We start from the raw sequence: 19,569 nt of genomic DNA on the forward strand, positions 1-19,569 counted from the left end.
TCTCGTGCAGGGAAATTGAGTTTTCAGGTCCACACGGCGTACAGCCGTTTCAATATGGGCAATAAGTAATATAAAATAAAACTTTTTTTTTAAACACGCTTTAATTAAATGTACCGTACTAGTAATGGAAGAACTCCACGACTCCAGGAAGTGGCCCGGAAGTTTGCCATAACGCCGTGGTGATTTACAGCCAACGTCAGTGGAGCGTGGCCAATTAGACCCAAGCCGAAATATAAGATATACAAAATAATGTTTAAAACTATATATATTATTTTTAATGATAGAATATAGTATTGTCATCAGTATGACATAAGTATACCAAGTTTGCAGTCGATACCACATTGGGAAGTGGCTTAAAATTGAGTTACAAGTTTTGAGGATACAACAGAGTTAATAAAAAGCGTGTAATGATAAAATAATAACAACAGCAAATGGTGTCTGTTTGTGTTTCTCGCCTTGTGATGGGACTTTGTAGGATGAACGTTGAGATATATAATGTCTGAATTGGTCTGTATTAAGTTAGGCACTGATGAGGGGTTTACAGGTACAGTACGTCAGCACAGTACACACACAGTACACGCACAGAGTACACACAGTACACACACACAGTACACACAGCACAGAGTACACACAGTACACAGTGTACACGCTGGAGTACACAGAGCGCACGCACAGGGGCGACACGCGTGCTCGCTGCTGTTGTTGTTGTCGTCGATGATGATGCGCGACGCGACACGGAACTGCAACCCGCGGGTCACTTCCCCGTGCGGCGGCCCCGGTCGCCTCCCAGCGTGGAGCTCAGCGCAGGTCTCCATCCTCGGCACGGCGCCTGGGACCCCTGGGGCCAGACGGGAACCATCAGGGGGGGGGGGCACAGCCAGGCGCTAGGACGAGACTCAGGCAAGAGCCACCGCGACCTCTCCTCGCCTGCGAGCCAGTACCGAGCCAGCCCGAGGAGTCGTGGGGGGTTCTCCGGAGGTCACCTGGCACGGCAGTGGCACCGCGACATCCTTCGGGGTCGTTCCGTGGTTAGCGGCGGTGGTGGAGTCATCGCGAGCAACAGAACAATCGTCTCGCCGCATGAGAATGCAAGTTTGTGTTTGTGCAGCACGGTGGCACGCGAGTCGCAACAACAAATCTTGACGGCGGCGGCGTCGTCGGCTGAAGAAGAAGGCGAACGGCAGCCAACAAACGCAACTCGCTCAGTTTCGGTTTCACTTCGCGTTTTGTGTGCGCGGTGGTCCGCGCAGTGGCGAGAGGCGCTGCCCGCACGCGCCTGTTCGGTGCGTAACGACGGAGCGCACACACAAGAGGCAAAGACAAAGATCCCCCGGGTAGCCTGGAACAGACTGCAGGGGCAAGTGCTGTTAGCGAGCACCTATAAAGGCCGGCACGGCACACGAGGGGGTGGGGTGGCCAACACCACGCCCGGCCGCCTTTGTCTCCCTAGTGGTGATGTTTACTGCACACCGCACCGGGTACTCATTTGAGGCTTAGTCGACCAAGGGGAGGTTCAGGACCTGGTTCAGATAATCGTCACCGGTGTTGGTGGCCGTGAGCGGGGAATCGAACCCGGGTCGCCTGGTTCGTAGCGCAGCGCGATAACCACTACACCACCGTTCCCCACACACACACAGGTAGAGGTTGAGCTACCCCAGGTAGCCTTGACCACACACACACAAAGGTAGAGCTACCCCAGATAGCCTTGACCACACACACATCGCAGCCTCTGTGATTGTGCCAGATCCGTACGAGTGCGTGGCGACCTCCATTGCATTCTGTGTTGATGATGGTGGTTTGGTTGGTGGTGAGGGTGATGGGGGACGTAGTTTTTTCTCGTTGTGCCCCGCTGCAGTGTCGTGGAGTAGACCTCGGTTCAGTGAAAATAAAATCGAGTAGCGTGCACGGGAACACCGCAGCACTGCTGATGAGACGTTGAATGTGGAAACCGTGCCAATGGGAAGTGTACAACTTATATTGGGGTTGTTGTTGGGGTTGTTGTATGTGCAGGGACATATTTGAAGGGGTGCAAGTTGGTTATTGATTGTGCTCTAGTACGGTGCTGTGTACACTGGTACATGAGTACATTGGCATGGTACAGGCGCAGGCCCTGCAATTGCTGGCGAAAGGGCCTCCGCTCGAGTGAGCGTCTCCTGAGAGAGCGAACTTGCACTGTGGGCGAGACACGACGTGGACAAGCGATGTCTCACCGTCACATCTCCGTCTCCCGCGTAGACAAACAAAAACATGCATTTATTATTACACGATTTGTATTAACTCGCTTTGTCTGTTGTTGTTGTATCCTCAAATCTTGTAACTCAATTTTAACCCACTTCCCAATGTGGTATCGACTGCAAACTTGGTATACTTATGTCATACTGATGACAATACTATATTCTATCTAATTGTCCACGGTAAACTGACGTTGGCTGTAATTGGCCACGGCCCCTTACGTTATGGCAAGCTTCGGGGCCACTTCCTATTACTTATTTTGTACAAAAAACAATCGGCCGCACTGCCTTCTGGGAGTGCAGAATTTAAAGCAGCGTTCAGTGCACGCAACACTTGGGATCGGTTTCGACATTGGGTGTCTCATCAGCGGCAGTCAGGCTCGCTTGACCAACGCTGATGAAACTGCGCGGTGGTGAGATGTTAACTCCCTCGTCTGGTATGCAAAGGTTGTGGATTTCGATGCCGACCCTGACGCCTCGATGTTTGGAGTTTGCATGTTCTCCCCGGGGTCACGTGGCTTTTTCTCTGGTTCCTCTGGGTTTTCCCTCCACATTTAGAAACTTGAAGTTAGCCACTTCGTTGAGCAATCATTTGTGGCCAGATCGCTTCCGAAAACGATCTAATAGCTCCGTGGGCTTCACCTGGTAAAATAAAAAATAGGGAAGAAAAAAAGTTTTGTGCGGAAACCAAAAAAAATGCAAATTGCCTTAATTACAAATCACGTTTTTTTTCCTGGCAACAGGGTCATGGCGGGCACAGGATCGTGTGGCGTAAAGGGCTCTGCTACGGAAGCTGCGGGCAAGCTGCACACGTCCTCCCTGCTGTGCAAGCTGCTCTCTCCGCTGCTCACCACGCACGGCATGGACAGGCGCACGGGGAAGGCGATGCCGCTCACGCAGCTGCTGGGACGCGAGGCGTTCGACTGCAGCTCCCTGGCTGACCGAGCCTTCCAGGTGCAGCCCGAACGGCTGAGATGCCCGGGCTACGGCATCGACCGCACAGGCAGCACAGACTACCTGTGCGCGACACTCGACAAGGTACGGCCGCTCGCCTGCGCCAATATGCCGTGCGTACGACGTGAACGGACCTGAGAATCGGTCAAATGGATGAGTGGGGAGAGGCCTAGACAAATGGGAAATATAGCGGTTGTCAGATGAAGGAGTTTCACGTTAATTTTGTTTTAACCTGGTCAGAACTCACGAGACTAGGGTATGGTCCCATTTTCAAGTGAACTGGGTCACCAAAATTAGAAAAACAATGACATTATTTTAATTTATACCTACGTGACTTTACCAAAAGAACCAAAGAGTAATGACATGAAAGTACAACAATTAAGCTAATAGAAATTAGAGCAAAAACAACCGCATTACTGAATAAAGAAAAAATAGAATGCAAACATATGTTTCTTGTAACAAAAGTCTTGAAAATTTGTACTTTTAAAAATTATTCATAATACAACTAATTTTTGTTTAATTTTACCAGGTAAGGTTCACTGAGCTATACAGCTCGTTTTCAGAAGCGACCTGGCTACCACAAATGATAGCTCAACGAAGTGGCTCATCACGTGAATTCATGCTTCTCCCGCGCATTCCACCCCTGCCCAATCTAAACTTTAAACTATTTTATTTTACCAGGTAAGGCCCACTGAGATACGGTCGCTCTTTTTCAGTCACGTCCTGGCCACAAATGATAGCTCAACCAAGTGGCTTATGTGGACATTTATAGCAGCCAAATACTCTAAACGTGTGTTGATTCTAAATATGGAGGGAGAACACGAAGGACCCGGACAAAAATACACACGACCACAGGGGGAACAAGCAAACTTCAGATATACAGGCGTTAGGGTCGGAATCTAACTCACGACCTCCTGTATACCAGTTAAGAGTTGCGCAATCATCAAATTTGGTTGATGGTGATTATTGTACGTGTGTGTGCGTGTGTGAACAGTCACGGGTACCTGCCACGTAGAGCAGAATGAGTGGTCAGAGTAACGAAGTGATGGACATAGGAAGCAGGGTGTGAGTGGTCAGGTCGGTGTATCGTTGGAAAACGTGAACCAGGTTCTGCAAGTTGAGAGAACAACAAAGTGAGGGGTGAGCGAAATGAGAGGCCCGGAGAGAAACGGGGATGACTGGGAGAGCCCGGCGAGTGAGATAAGAGAGTGAGGAGTGGTGGGGATAGTTCCCTGCAGCACATCAAGTAGAGAAGTGGAAGTTAGATGTACAAACAGGTCGCATTGCACGTAGCCAAGTAGGATAGTCAAATTCAAAATGTTGAAACGATGGAGGAATGCAAGGGTAGCGGTGGCGCAGTGTTTTGCACAAGTCGCCATGGACCCTGGATCCTCCGGGTTCAGTTCCCAACCACGGCTACAGTGATTGGCGAGTACCAATTCTGAGTCCTCCCACCTTAGCCAACTCACAGTGACCAGCCTGGTCAAGTACAGTAGAACCTCGGAGATCGAACACACCAGAACTCGAACAAATCGGTGTTCGGACGATATTTCCGAACATTTTTTGTCCCGGAAACCGAACGAAATTCGGAGGTCGAATGGGAAATCGCGACTTGAAAGAACCTGTGCGGCTGAGACGCGTATGGCCAGCGTGCATGACGCTTGCCCAGACAAAGGTTTTACCGTATGAGAGGCTCAGTCAGGAAGGGGACTCCCCTTCCAAACAATAACACCACCACCTCCTCCTCACCACCTTCCACTCAAGCCATCAACTCTCCTTACCACAGGTAAAGTGAAGTTCAATGTTCATTTATTTCATTTATTCCATATATTTATTCCATTTATCTATTGTGTTTCTGTATGATTGTATGCATGTAATTACTGTAAACTTCGTGTAAAAATGCTTTATAATGAGAGATTTCTTGTGTCTGGAACCAATTAATGTCATTTACATTAATTCTTATGGGGAAAATTGATTCGGTGTTCGAACAAATCGGTGTTCGAATGGCATTCCAGAACGAATTAAGTTCGATCTCCGGGGTACCACTGTATGGCCAAAGATTGTCCGCTGATGTGGCATGGTGGGGGTGTGCGTTTGGTGTAAAGTACGGCATGCTGTTCTATATTACATTTCGTGCTAAAGAGCAGCGGTGGTCATGTTGAAGATCGCAGTGTTGTCTGGGACACAAACACGGTCGATATGCAACTTACATTTGACACCATTGACGCTCAATTAACAAGATGTGCTGTGAAAAAGATCTGGCAATATCAGTGGGCAGTTGCGTGAATCTCATTACTGTATTGACTTTGTGCGAAATGGCTCGGGCGATGAGGGCATTAGTTCACTCTGTTCATGTTCAATTCGATTTCTGTCAGGTGGCATATCGTTACACACACTATGAACACGTGTGTACACAAAAAGCTATTGGCATCTTCTTCCTTGACGGGAAGGAAAACAACGCAGATGATAACGATGAGCTACTGAGGAAGGTGATGGGTGAACGTGAAACAGGTATGGTGGTTGCCCACAGAAAATGCACAATGTACATGCATAATGTGCAAGCGTGATGTACATACATTATGTATGTCAATTAACTGTGAATAACCAAACCAATTATTATAATAGATATCCATTGTAATCATATGAACAAATTAAAACTCTCCACCCGACACAGCCAATTAGTAAGGTTTGTCACGTAAACAGAAAATGCCAATTCGTTATTAGTCCAGCACACGGGTGTGTTGGAGAGAAAATCCACAACATTTACAATCGGAGTACGTCGTTTCGCCAGTAATTACAACCGGCATCATCAGGCGGCAGCCAGATTTGTGGAGAAATCCTCCTGTGTCGTTCCTTAAATAAAGGGATAGATGTGATGACGTCACCTGTAAGCCCTTTTTGTGGGACACCTGCATTTGAAAACTATTCGCAATGATCGCCTCCTACTGGCAGACTAGGCCCAGGCCACTCTTGCAAAGGGACACGCTTGGTCTCTTGAGTTCTCACCTGGTTAATCAAAATAAACCTGCACCTTGAGCCCCGGTAGCACTGTTGACACAAGCCACATTCTGGACTGGCTTGACAGAGAAAGTTTTGTCCTGTTATAGGAATCCTAAGGGGGTGGCCTGATTAGAAAGGCGCGAGGCATTCGTAAACAGCAGCGGGCCCCCTATACTAGCACAGTGTTATGATGCAACGAGTCGGTTCAAACAGTTGTGTGGTCAGCTGGCAGTGGCCGGATCGCGTGGTGGGACTGGTCATCCATCCGATGTGATGCAATGGAGATTAGATGGCATCCTGATCAGCTGATTGGGTCATGCATGATGCAATTGAAGTGTTTTAAACAGTAAAAATATGTCCTGACAGTACAGTTTTATGAAGAGCCGTTGTTTCCATGGACCCATATTTACACGTTGTGTCCGCGTGCCTCCAGCGATCATTCCAGTCAAGCACAGGATTAGGCACTCCCCAGGTGTCTCAATGGCGAGATGTTTAGTACCTCGCCTGGTGTACATGAGGTCGTGGGTTTGACCCCGACGCCTGCATACATGGAGTTTGTATGTTCTCCCCGTGGTCGCGTGGAATTTCCTCAGGGTCCTCCGGGCTTACAATCTACATTTAGAAACATGAGTTTAGATTATTTGGCTGCTACTATAAATGTCCACGTGATGATAAGCCACTTCGTTGAGCTATCATTTGCGTCTGGGTCGCATCTGAAAAAGAGCTATTAGACTCAGTGGGCCTTACTTGGTGAAATATTTAGTCTTCTTGGTTCTTTCGGTAAAGTCACGTAGAATGGAAATAATAAAATAATAACAATAAAACATAATAAAATTATTATCACGACGTTTATCGACAGACCTGTTCTTCACCTGAGGACGGCTGCTTGCGTTGTGGCCGAAACGTCGTGAGAATTATTTTATTATGTTTTATTTTTATTATTTTATTATTTCCATTCTACGTGACTTTACCGAAAGAACCAAGAAGATGAATCCCTGCAGTCACGAAAGCTTTAAATCTAGAAATATTTAGTCTTTCTTGTTATCTGTGTGCCTGTCTCAGTGTTCCTGTCTCTCTCTGTGTCTCTGTGAAGGTTTTTTGTATTCTATCCATGTGTCTGTGTCTTCATATCTGCGTGGCCCTGTGTAGTTGTTCGTAGCCAAATGGCGATGGGCGATCGCGTGTTTCTTTCGCTCATTAAATTATATTTTAATCACGATATCGGTCGAAACTGAGAACACGTCGCCATTAGTCGAGGGAATTTCAATTTGGGGCTTTCACAGCTGGCAGAGAGAACGGCACCAGACAGTGACGTCACGAGCCCCGTTCTACTTTAATAAAGTGAATAAATCATTTCATCTCAGCAACTTTGAATGAACTATCCAGGTAAAACAAGGTGACGTTATTTATTTCGCAAAATATATACCGCGTTTCACGATCCTCCTTGGGAATGTTTTTGTTGTTCCGGGGGTGGTGGTAATGGGCGACCGTTGGTCCTGCTGTGCTCCAAGCCCCCTCGCACATCGCTCCCAGCTGCCATCCTCAGCAGCGCCCCTAAGGGTTTGGCGCTCGCTCTGAATTTGGCACATTTATAATTTAACACGTAGGCTTTCGCGACCAATATTATTCATAATCAACGTTTTTGGGTTAGATTTGCGTTATTTATAAATGTGTCGTAACCCTCCACCACCCGACACGGCCAATCATCAAAAAAGTGTCACGTTGACAAGAGACAAATAGTTCACTGCTTTAGCCCACTGGTGTGTTGAAGCGTGAAACCACAAAAAAAATGTAAATGTTGTGGTTTCACGCTTCAACACACCGGTGGGCTAAAGCAGTGAACTATTTGTCTTTCGTCAACGTGACACTTTTTTGCTGATTGGCCGTGTCGGGTGGTGGAGGGTTACGACACCTAAATAACGCGATCTAACCCAAAAACGTCGATTATGTACATTTATAATTCCCGACGCCTGCGTGCGTGGTGTCTCTGGTGGGGAGCGGAAGTGTGACAGTGCACTGTGCTACGAACCCGGCGACCCGAGTCTGATTTCTACTCACAACCAGCAACACCAGTGATGATTGTCTGAACCGGTCCTGGGCCTCCCCTAGATCGACTCAGTCTGAAATTAGTACAGTGGCTGGTGCGACATGTAAACATCAGCACTTGGGAGACAAAGACATTTGGACATTGCGATAGCCATCCACCCCCTCGTGTGCCATGCCGGCCTTCACAGGTGCTCGCTAACAGCACTTGCCACATGGGGGACCTTGTATTTGGTGTTTATGGGCAGTGTGTTCCGTCACCTTGGTATGAGAGTTGATCTACATTTAATTTGTTGTGGTGCTAGCGGCTATGCTTGTTGTTTATGGATGTGTGGCTGAACCGGCTGGGCACATTTTGGTAATGGATTGAGGCGAAACCATTTTCACACACAAGGGTCATGTAAGGTGGGGTTAATATATTCTCAGCAGGACCACAGAGGTCCCTGGAGGCCTGGGCAGGCAAAATGCCCCTAGGGGGCCACTTATTCCAGATGAAAAATAACTTTTAAACCATGAATTAGAAAATGTAATAAACCTGTCCATTTATAACGTCTGAAGGAATGTCAATACATTCATAACAAACAAGAACAGCTGCTGCATTGTTTACTTTGCATAGCAACACTCCGTACAGCGAAGTCATCAACAACACCGGCCACGCGGCTCGGCAGTGGGAAGGTTGTGAGTTCAACTCCTGCCTGGTTGGTTGGTCGACTTGACCCTTCGAAGCTCAACGAGCACCACTTTGTGGGGTAGTCAACATTGGTTGTCCTATGGATAGACTCGCCCCAGCCATTAGAATGCGGAATTTACACTCGACTTAGCTCAGGGCTGCAAACAGCGGCTGTAAATGAGAGATGGATTAAACAAATTTGTTTAATAAAAAAAGATTTTACTAAGTAAGGCCCCACTGAGTTTTGTAGTTCTTTTACAGCAGTGACCTGGCCACAAATGATAGCTCAACGAAATGGCTCATCATCATCACGTAGAAATCTACAGCAGCAGCCAAATACTCTAAACGCGCGGTGACGTTGATTCTAAATGTGGAGGGAAGAACCGGAGGACCTGGAGAAAAATCCACGCGGCCACGTGGGGAGAGAGAGAGACACGCAAACTCCAAATATAACACAGGCGTCATGCTCGGGATTGACCCCACGACATCCTGCATACCAGGCGAGGTAGTTAACATCTCGATACCATGGCGCCCAAATCCTGCTTGAGGGTTGACTCAGCTCATTATCATCATCATCCCTCCATCTGGGGTGGATGAAACGAGCACCATTCTGTGGGGACCATCAAAGCGGTTGTCCTACGGATTGCCCCGTCCGCGCCAAAGCAATGTGTAACTTCGACCCACTGCCACTCATCACCGCGATTCGACCCTGGAGCCGTCGCGCGGCAGTCTCTGACGTGGCCGGTGCCTCTCGCCCACCAGGTGCAGCAGGCCAACAGCGGGGACTCGCGCCTGGTCCCTCTGCACGTGGACGGGGACGGCCACTGCCTGGTGCACGCCATCTCCCGGGCGCTGGTGGGCCGCGAGCTCTTCTGGCACGCGCTGCGCACGGCGCTGCGCGCCCACCTGGAGGAGGAGAGGGACACGTACCGCGCGCTGCTCGCCGACTTCTTGGTGGACGACGAGTGGGACGAGATCGTGCGCGAGAGCGAGCCCGACTACAGGCCGCCGCGGGGCACCCTGCACGGCCTGAGGAACGTGCACCTGCTGGGCCTGTCCAGCGTGCTGCGACGGCCCATCATCCTGCTGGATTCCGACGGCGGCATGGCTTCTTCGGGGGACTATGCAGGTGATGGCCGCAGACGTTGCGGGGACGTCTCTCGAGGGTTGCCCGCGTGTGTGCATCACGATGCACGTGTGTACATCGCAACACGTGCGTGAAATTACGAGGGAGAGTCGTCACATTGCGCGAGCGAGTGACTCGCTGAAAGGCACTGCCGCTGTGCAGTGCGTGTGGGGCCGTGTGAACGCTCAGGCCAGCGCCACTGTCACAACACGTGTGTGTGTGTGTGAGTATATGTATGGGGAGCAGTGGCGTAGCGGTTAGCGCACTGCGCTACGAACCTGCCGACCTGAATTCGATTCCCGCTCATGGCCACCAAAACACCTGTGACGATTATCTTAACCGATCCTGGGCCTCCGCTAGGTCGACTCAGTCTGAAATGAGTACCTGGTAAGGTGTGTAAAAATCATCGTCCCTCACCCCCTCGGTGTACCGTTCTGGCCTTCATAGGTGCTCGCTAACGGCACTTGCCCCGACAGTCTGTTAAGGCTATACGGGGGATCTTTATCTTTGCCACCCCCAATTCATTTTGCACTCATGATCAGAACCAGTAGACATAGCGGCGAATCAGGAACCACGCTCAAGAGTTCGTAACCCAACAATACCCTCGTATGGAAAACATTTCTGCAATTAAAACAAAAAATCTAATGCGATAGTTTCAGTGGTTGTTATCACACAGCGGCGATGTGTGTGTGTGTTTCAGGGACGTTCCTCCCGGGCTTAGTTCCTTCCGAACAGCGTCGCAGACGGAGCGACGGAAAGTTACACCGGCCGCTGTGCGTGGCGTGGGCCAACCTGGAGCACATCCACTTTGTTCCTCTCGTCGGAGTCAGGGGCCTTGTGCCTCCTGTTCTGCCCAAAGAAATGCTGCCCAAGGTCTGGGGATTCACCGACAAGGCCCTGGAAGACTACATCGACTTCAGCGAGGGCGACTGCTGTGTCATCGGCGGAGACCGAACGCTGACCGACAGCTACGTCGAACGTCTCATCTCGTCCATGCAGGAGATGTTTACCGAAAAGCACAGAATCCCCCCTTCCTTAGTGGTTGACTGTCAAGAGTCGCTCAACATGGGATCATGGAAGACGGACGGAGAAATGATCGCGACGCTGAAGGTGTATTTAAGCGAGGGCCATCTGTATCAGTGCACCAACTGCATGAGCGTATTCGTGGTTGGGAATGAAACGACAGACGGCGACAGGGCGCCAGATCTCCAGGGCGAAGAGCAGCAACCCTGCGCGGTCAGGGCGGGCGCGCCATCGGGCGCTAGTGTCCCTTCGCCTTGCAGAAGCTGTTCCTCGGAAAGGGTCCGAAAGATCCGCGAGGACGGCTCCACGCAATATGAAAATACCGACCGAACGTCAACCCCCTCCGGCACGTGTAAATGTGGATTTAAGCATTACTGGGACGGTCAGGAGTACGACGGGCTGCCGCAGCTCGTGGGGGTCTCGTTCAGCTTGAACGGGAAGCGGATCGAGGACACCGTGGTGGTGTTCAAGGACCAGAGTGACCCCGGGCTCAACACAAATGTGCAGAAGATGGCTCAATATTTGCAGCTCAAACATTTTCCGGGCGCAGAGGTGAGCGGTGAGCTGGAGACCCTAGCCGCTCACGTCCTGTGCAAGCAGCAGCAGCAGCTGTTGGCCACAGAACGGGGCGACCGTAGCGTGGAAGCTGGCGACAGAGAGACGCGTGCAGACGACGCGGCAGAAGACGCGAAGCCCAACGGTGCCCTGCTGTCAAAAGACCGTGCCGAGGGCACTGACGCTCTGGGCAGCACCGAGGAACCCGCGGGCAAGGGACAGGCACGCCAGCCTGGCTGGGAAAGCACATCCCAGGGTGGGACCGTATCGAATGCAGCAGCAGCAGCTGCAGCTACAGCCGCAGCAGCAGACTGCACGCAGGAGCTAATTTTACTCAACACCATGGCCAACGTTTTGGGTGAGAAACACACAATGGGCTTGGTATTACTGCGGTGGCTATTGAATATTGCGACAGTTTGTGTTCACAGCATTGCATGCAACGATTGTTAAAGCCGCACAATAGATCCACTCATTCGCAACTTGCCAGGATGCCGGGATGCGAATGAGGACGAGCGAGCTGAAAATACTGGGCACGTCACCCGCAGTCGGCATTGCCACCCGGGCGCGGCTCAAACCCAGAGAACATCCCTGCTGCACAAACGAGCTTCGAGAATTTGCTCATCTCCCGTTTAAAGCTCTGAGCCAGTGGGTCGAAGTTACACATTGCTTTGGCGCGGACGGGGAAATCCGTAGGACAACCGCTTTGATGGTCCCCACAGAGTGGTGCTCGTTTCATCCACCCCAGATGGAGGGATGATGATGGGCTAAGTCAACCCTCAAGCAGGATTTGGGCGCCACGGTGGCGAGATGTTAACTACCTCGCCTGGTATACAGGATGTCGTGGGTTCAATCCCGACCATGACGCCTGCTGTATTTTAGGAGTTTGCGTGTCTCTCTTTCCCGTGGTCACGTGGACTTTTCTCCAGGTCCTCCGGGATTTCCCTCCGCATTTGGAAACACGCCTTTAGAATATTTGGCTGCTATTTATTTCCGCATGATAAACCATTTCTGATAGCCAGGTTGCTTCTGACAAAGAGCTAGAATAGCTCAGTGGACCTTACCTGGTAAAATAAAAATAGTGAAAAATGGTAAGTTCGAGTACCTGTGTGGAAGCAGACATGTACAGTGTGTGACAATTCATATACCGGCCTCGTTATTTTGGGTGGATTTAAAATCCCCGCCCTAAGTTTTCAATTTATCGGTCGATTTCAGCAAACAATTTACACATCTCATATCGAATTTACAGGTTGAAAATACGCCTTCATGGAATGCTTTTGCTGACAATTGGAGCTGTAGAAGTGCCAGTCTCTCTTAGCACCCATGCGTTCTGCGGCCCGTGGTCACTGCCCTCTGCGGAAACCAAGTTGCATAGGAATAGGAACCGGTTTGAAAAGTGCGGGTACACTTTGTGTAGTGTTACGGTTCGGTATACCATCATGTGGTGTACCGCACGCCCGATTAGCACGGTTGGCTACGTACGCTGCGAAAGAAATTCAACATAAAATAATAAAAATGAAACATAATAAAATAATTCTCAAGACGTTTCGGCCACAACGCAAGCAGCCGTCCTCATTGCGTTGTGGCCGAAACGTCGTGATAATTATTTTATTATGTTTATTTTTATTATTTTATTACTTCCCTTCTACATGACTTTACCGAAAGAACCAAGAATATGAATCCCTGCAGTCACGAAAGCTTTAAATCGAAATTCAACATAAATATACCGACACATTTCCACCACCGCTTACGGTGGTGTACCATTTAAAGGATATTCAAAGCCCTCTTTGAGCGTCGAGTGACTAACGCTGAATGCAGTCCACTCGATGAATCGTCCGCACGGTGCCTGATGTTCGGCTAACTTGTGTTGCAGGAGACAGTTTGTGGTCGCTTGTCAAGAAACTTCCGTACACGTTCTGCGACGCCGGAGTGTTTCTCCGTAAAGCCAGCGACGACTTAGGTACGGCCGTGCCCGCTGGTGCAACACCACTCATTCATACAATGCAAAAGAAGTTCAACATACTGTACTGCACATGCAAGAGTGAACTCTTGAAACAATTTTGTCACAGGTTCTGAAGTTGTGATATTAATTCAAAATGAGTGAATGTAGTTTCAACGCTGTTTCTTGTTTTAGTTATTCTTGCTCCACCTGTTTACGCAGCAGGGTCTCGCCGAGTCTCAACTCTTTTTCAGGAGAGTCCTGCCAAGTTTTTCACAGCAGGGGGCGATGATGTTGCCGCTGTGTGTGAACCCAATTGAGTCATGTCCCTGGTGTAGCAACCACATTATCAGCTCGGGGGGTGCGGTAATCGGTTAAGTGGGGGCCCAATATATGATTTGCGCAATTTGCGGAAGCCAAACGTTACTCCTCAAATTAAAATAAAACGTGAAACGTAATGAAAGTATTTCCATAAAAAATGTAACCGTGTTTTAAATAAGTGTTTTCTTTTTTACACTTTTGTTGAACACAAATCTCATGGTGGTTGTCAAGGGGGGGGGGGGGCAAGGCACCCCCTGCCCCACGCTCGTTGAGTAATATTGACTTAAAGCTTTCGTGACTGCAGGAATTAATATTCTTAGGTCTTTCGGTAAAGTCACGTAGATAGGTTCAAAGAAAATAACACAAAATAACAAAAAACTACGACGTTTCGATCGCTTGTGTTGCGATCGAAACGTCGTGATTTATTTTATTTTATACCTACGTGACTTTACCGAAAGAACCAAAGATTATGGATTCCTGCAGTCACGAAAGCTTCAAATCAAAATTGAACCATCTCTGATTTAACTTTAACAGGTTCCACACTAAAACAGCCACCTCGCTCGCGAGCGCGACGTTGCTGCTCTGCGATCTGCCATTAACATGCTAATCTCTCACATTAACATGCTAATCTCTCACAGTAACATGCTAATCTCTTCCATTAACATGCTAATCTCTCACAGTAACATGCTATTCTCTCACATTAACATAGCCACCTCCACACCCTCGTGGAGGCCGCTCTCCGATCCTACATTAATATGCTAATCTCTCACATTAACAGGCTAATCTCTCACATTAACATCACAAGCCCTGCTCACTTCATTTATGACCCTTGGGCTACACTCATTTTTAAATCCTTTATATTAAGTTAACTTGCTTGCTTGCTTGCGTGCTTACGACCGTGCAAATCTTTCGGTCGTTTTTTAACCCACTTCCCGTGATCCAATCGAGCTGACATTTTGCACACAGACTCGTGCGTGACAATTTCTTTTCGTGAACATTTTTTTCAAAAATTTTACACTTTTTAGGTAAAAAAAAATTATATTGAATTACCAATTGCTTAATGGTGGCAGGCAATCATCTGACCCATAGGTGGCAGCCATCTCAAGCCAGAGGACGAGAGGACGCCCGTTTCAAAGACCAATGTGGGCTGGGTTGTGGCCCATTGAACACGCATATAAAGGATTTATAGTGAAAAACTTTGTTTTTACGGGTTAATTTTTAAACTTTTTAAAACAGTCTGCCTCAGCAGCTGTCCATCTCTTTTTTCTTCCTGAGGACGAACGCTTGTGTTGCAATCGAAACGTCGTAATTTTTTGTTGGTTTCATTATTTTCTTTGAACCTATTTACGTGACTTTACCGAAAGACCCAACAATACTGAGTAATTTGCAGTTAACTTTTTCTCATTGTTGGAATGTTTCACGCATGTGCCCCATACCCCGCTGCCTCATCCACGTTGCATCCATCTGTCACCCTCATTCACCATCACACTGCACCTTATTCCTCCTTCCCTACCGCTGCACCATCAGCAGCTCCATTCCCAGGCCCTGCCCCATCCCTTCCGTCACTGACAGCCGCTCCACCCCATCCGTCGCTCCCCTTTTGCCCCTCGAGTACCGCCGTCGGCTGGAAAGGGCGCTATATGAGTCCTCAATAGAATAGATTGCCGTTCCACACTGTGCGCGTGCGTGTCGTTCTCAGAGTTGGCGGATGGCGTGCACTGCAGCTTCCCGTGTCTACCCGGCCGAGTGTTCGTCTATAACGAGAGCAGCCATCGGCTGGACATCTGCCTGCTGGAGAGAGGCCACCGGTCCGTGGGGCCGGAGCTCGAAGACCGGGAGGGCCCCGGGCCGCCGGAGGCATTGGCGGGGAGCCTTCGTTCCGCGGACCTCCGAGCTGCCGCGCGTGTGAGTGAAACTCGCGCTCGCTCCGAGCCGTGTTTTCACGACGTCTTAAGGCAGGAGGCTAAAGTTTAGTGGCGAGTTTGTTTGTTTTGTTGAACTGGGGGGCGCGGGGGGGGGGGGTGACTCGGGGGGAGACCGGCATGAGTGTCATCTTCACGAGTGATCTCGGTTGACAAAAATAACAAGCAACGTTATTAAGCAAAGTGCAGCCGTGCAGTCGATAGAAATCGGAACAAAGTCAACCAAATAAAAGACATTATGGACGAAATTAAAAACTGCACGGACTTCATTCAATTAAATGATTTAATGAAATTATTTTCTTGAACAGAAAGTTTGATCGGATCAATTACTTTTCAAAACCATTTACAATAAAATTAAGTTACAGAAACATCATGACACTCGTGTGTTAACAGATAATACACGTCAAGTTCATCGTTACCGTGCGTACATAGTATGGACGAGCTCCTAAATTCCGGATAAATCCGAAAAATCCAGCGGAGATACAAAACTTTGGATGATATGTAAAACGTGTTCGTTTCGAATTCACATCACAAATCTCATGACATTGGCACCAAGATATGTTACATTCGTACAGAATGCCAGTGATGCAGACATCAGCACAATATGTCCACATCACTCCCGTTAGGGTGCCACGATGGCGAGATGTTAATTACCTCGTCTGGTATACAGGAGGTCGTGGGTTCGATCCCGACCCTGACACCTGCTCTATATTTGGAGTTTGCATGTCTCTCTGTCCCCGTGGTTGCGTGGATTTTTATCCAGGTCCTCCGGTTTTCCCCTCCACATTTAGAATCAACATGCGTTTCGAGTATTTGGCTGCTATAAATGTCCACACGATGATAAGACACTTTGTTGAGCTACATAACTCAGTGGGCCTCACCTGGTAAATACATAAATACAACTGTAATTGTCCTTAAAAAGACAAAATTCTAAATGTTTAAATACTAAACTCATCCCCAGTACATACCACATTTACATGCATCGTACGCATGTAAACGGGACTGAGTAGTCGAACAATATAAGCATAGCACTTCTCCCTACAGCATATTTGGAAGACGACTGTGTACATTGCTGCAACCATTTATAAACGGCCCGGTGGCGCGTTTGGCGAATTTTTGGAGAGGTTCGCGGTTCGATCCACCGGCCGCCCTGGTTATTACTGCAGAGTGCATCAGACCCCTAAAATACTACGCGATGGCTGTTTCGCAGGGGACGTTACAGACCCCGTGACGTCATTCGCAAGAGTCGGCCATTGTGTGCTCGTGTCATCCAAATTTGCATAATTAGAACAAATATCCACAAATTATTCCAATTAAATAAAAACATACCAATCATCGTCCCCCGACTGCAACAAACTTGGCAGAGTCGAGAGACTCGGCGATGCTTCCTGGGGAATAAGAGCACAATTAATATTTACAAGCAGGCAGCCCATTGCAGGATGCAAAGGCAAGAAGGTGCATTTTCTCAAGTTTTTTTCTTTCTTAAATCTCCATGTAGGGGTACGTTTTAATTACACTGATGTTGCACGGTCGCTAGGGATCTGCATAGAGATCTAGTTGTAAGATTGATTATGGGTGGTGCACTACCGTCTGAAAATATTTTATAATTAGCTTTGGGTGATGTTTGGCGCATATGTGAAATCTCTAGGCAACGTCTTATTTTACAATTGCTGCTTAAGACATGATAAAAAAAAAATGGTTGACTTACAATACCCCTGGCATGTTTTTGCATAGGCGGCACACAAAGACATTTACTAAATAATCACTATACATGAGGATTATACAGGGATTAGTATTGATGTGCATGACAGCTGATATCACAAACCAGCCGTGCCCGGGCTGCCCAGTGAGCTAAATCTGCCCTGCGGTGTCTTCAGATTTCTTATTAGAAGCCTCCCTTTGTGGCTTTGAAATAAAATTATTTTTGCATTGTCGAGCGCTCGATGTCGTCTCTTGCAGTGACGTGATGTTTGAGGGTGTTATGGGTAGTGGGCACATCGACACGGCTGTGCCCACAGCCGCTCTAACAGACTGTTGGGGAAATTTCTGTTCAGCGAGCACATATGAAGGCCGGCACGACACACGAGGGGGTGGGTGGCCAACACCATGCCCGGTCGCCTTTGTCTCCCGAGTGGCGATGTTTATACATCGCCATCAGGTACTCATTTGAGGCTGAGTCGACCTAGGGGAGGCCCATGACCGGTTCAGATAATCGTCACTGGTGTTGGCCATGAGCGGGAATCGAACTCAGGTCGCCGGGTTCATAGCTCAACTCGCTAACCACTACACCACCGCTCCCCACTTTATACACAAACATCTCTCTCCTATCTCTATTCTAAAGGAACTACTCTATTCTGAATTAATTCCTCTTAGGCTTTCATGACCGATATGATTATTGGGGTTTTTTGGGTTGGGTCATGTAAATGTGTCGTTAAACCCCCTCCACCACCCGACAGCGAATTGATAAAAGTGTCACGTGATTCACACGTGACTTCAGCAACACCCCTAGCGTTGTTGTTGAGGAGCAACCTCACAACATTAAAATTCAAGGGACGTTTCGCTGGAGATGACGCCCAGCATAATCAGGTGGCGAGATGTCAACTACCTCGCCTGGTATACAGGAGGTCGTGGGTTCGATCCCAACCCTGACGCCTGTTGTATATTTACAGTCTGCGTGTCTCTCCTCGTGGTCGCGTGGATTTTTCTCCGGGTCCTCCGATGTTTCCCTCTGCATTTAGAATCAATGTTTGTTGAGTTTGGCTGTTATAAATTTCCACGTGATAAGCAACTTCGTTGGGCTGTCATTTGTGGCCAGTTCGCTTCTGAAAAAGAGTTATATCGTTCAGTGGGCCTTACTTGGTCAAATGGAAAAAAGAGTTTAGCTTCATGTTTTAGTTTAATTACCAGGAGTTTAGATTTCCAGCGGAAATTCTCGTATGGCAAGGGGGATCTTTGGTAGGCCAACATCTTTACAACGAGATGCATTTAAGAAGAGAGTTGCCTGCACATCTTGAAGGGCTCTAAAGGACGATAACATTCTGTGACATCACCACCATCGTGCCCCCTGTTGCCCGTGTTAGGGGCCGTCCATAAATGACGTCACGCGATTTTGGACGATTTTTTACCCCCCCCCTCGTCACAAAGTCAGACCCACCCTAAAATATGACGTCAAAAAGCTCTGCCCCCCCCCCAAAATCATATTTCCATTTTGAAAATAAAACATGCTTCAAATCGCTTTAAATTATTGTCATTGTCGTGCGTATTTAATGTGGCGCTGCACTCTGATGTTGTAGGAGTGTTGTTATAACAATTAGTGTTGTTATAACAATTCTATATTTATTTAAAGTTGCGCTTCTTGCTGTGACGTCACATTTCTCAAGCACCCCCCTCCCTCGTCACACATCGTCCCAAATGTCTGACCCCCCCCACCCCAGGTGCGTGACGTAATTTTTGGACGGCCCCTTACAGCAATAAGAGAAGCAGATTATATCATTGCACTATGACCACCCATTGTTGTCGGCATGGGTCTTTGGCATGGAGGTACCAGTGAAAAATGTTGCTTTTGTACAGACATTCAAGTACGTGACAGCACTGGTATTATGTAATCAAAGCATGTGAATGTAGCAAACAAAACCCGGGGTGGGCGGGCAGCGAACGACTGCTGAGATAGAATGCACCAACATTGAACAAATAAACAATTCCCTGCCGTGAGCTGTTGTCCAATGTCCAGTGTACGTATGTATGTTGCACTTCTTTCGCACCGTACGTAGCCAACCGTGACAATCGGA

General features: G+C 48.4%; 1 protein-coding gene across 2 annotated transcripts; it reads left to right on the plus strand.

Annotated features, from left to right (window-relative positions):
- Positions 1 to 723: 723 nt before the first annotated feature.
- LOC144722352 (deubiquitinating protein VCPIP1-like) lies at positions 724 to 17,715 on the plus strand. 2 transcript variants are annotated; one of them, XM_078600541.1, is made up of 6 exons: positions 724 to 1,283; positions 2,975 to 3,269; positions 9,661 to 10,027; positions 10,725 to 11,960; positions 13,473 to 13,559; positions 15,559 to 17,715. In XM_078600541.1, exons 2-6 carry the CDS (start codon positions 2,979 to 2,981, stop codon positions 15,831 to 15,833), a joined length of 2,256 nt encoding a protein of 751 aa, XP_078456667.1. In that variant the 5' UTR covers positions 724 to 1,283; positions 2,975 to 2,978; the 3' UTR covers positions 15,834 to 17,715. The 2 variants fall into 2 exon arrangements, with proteins under 2 accessions (XP_078456667.1, XP_078456666.1); XM_078600540.1 differs by having other exon boundaries at positions 724 to 1,088.
- The last annotated feature ends 1,854 nt before the right edge of the window (positions 17,716 to 19,569 follow it).

The sequence above is a fragment of the Lampetra planeri genome, chromosome 14, assembly GCF_965212315.1.
Source record: "Lampetra planeri chromosome 14, kcLamPlan1.2.h2, whole genome shotgun sequence".
Lineage (NCBI taxonomy): Eukaryota > Metazoa > Chordata > Hyperoartia > Petromyzontiformes > Petromyzontidae > Lampetra > Lampetra planeri.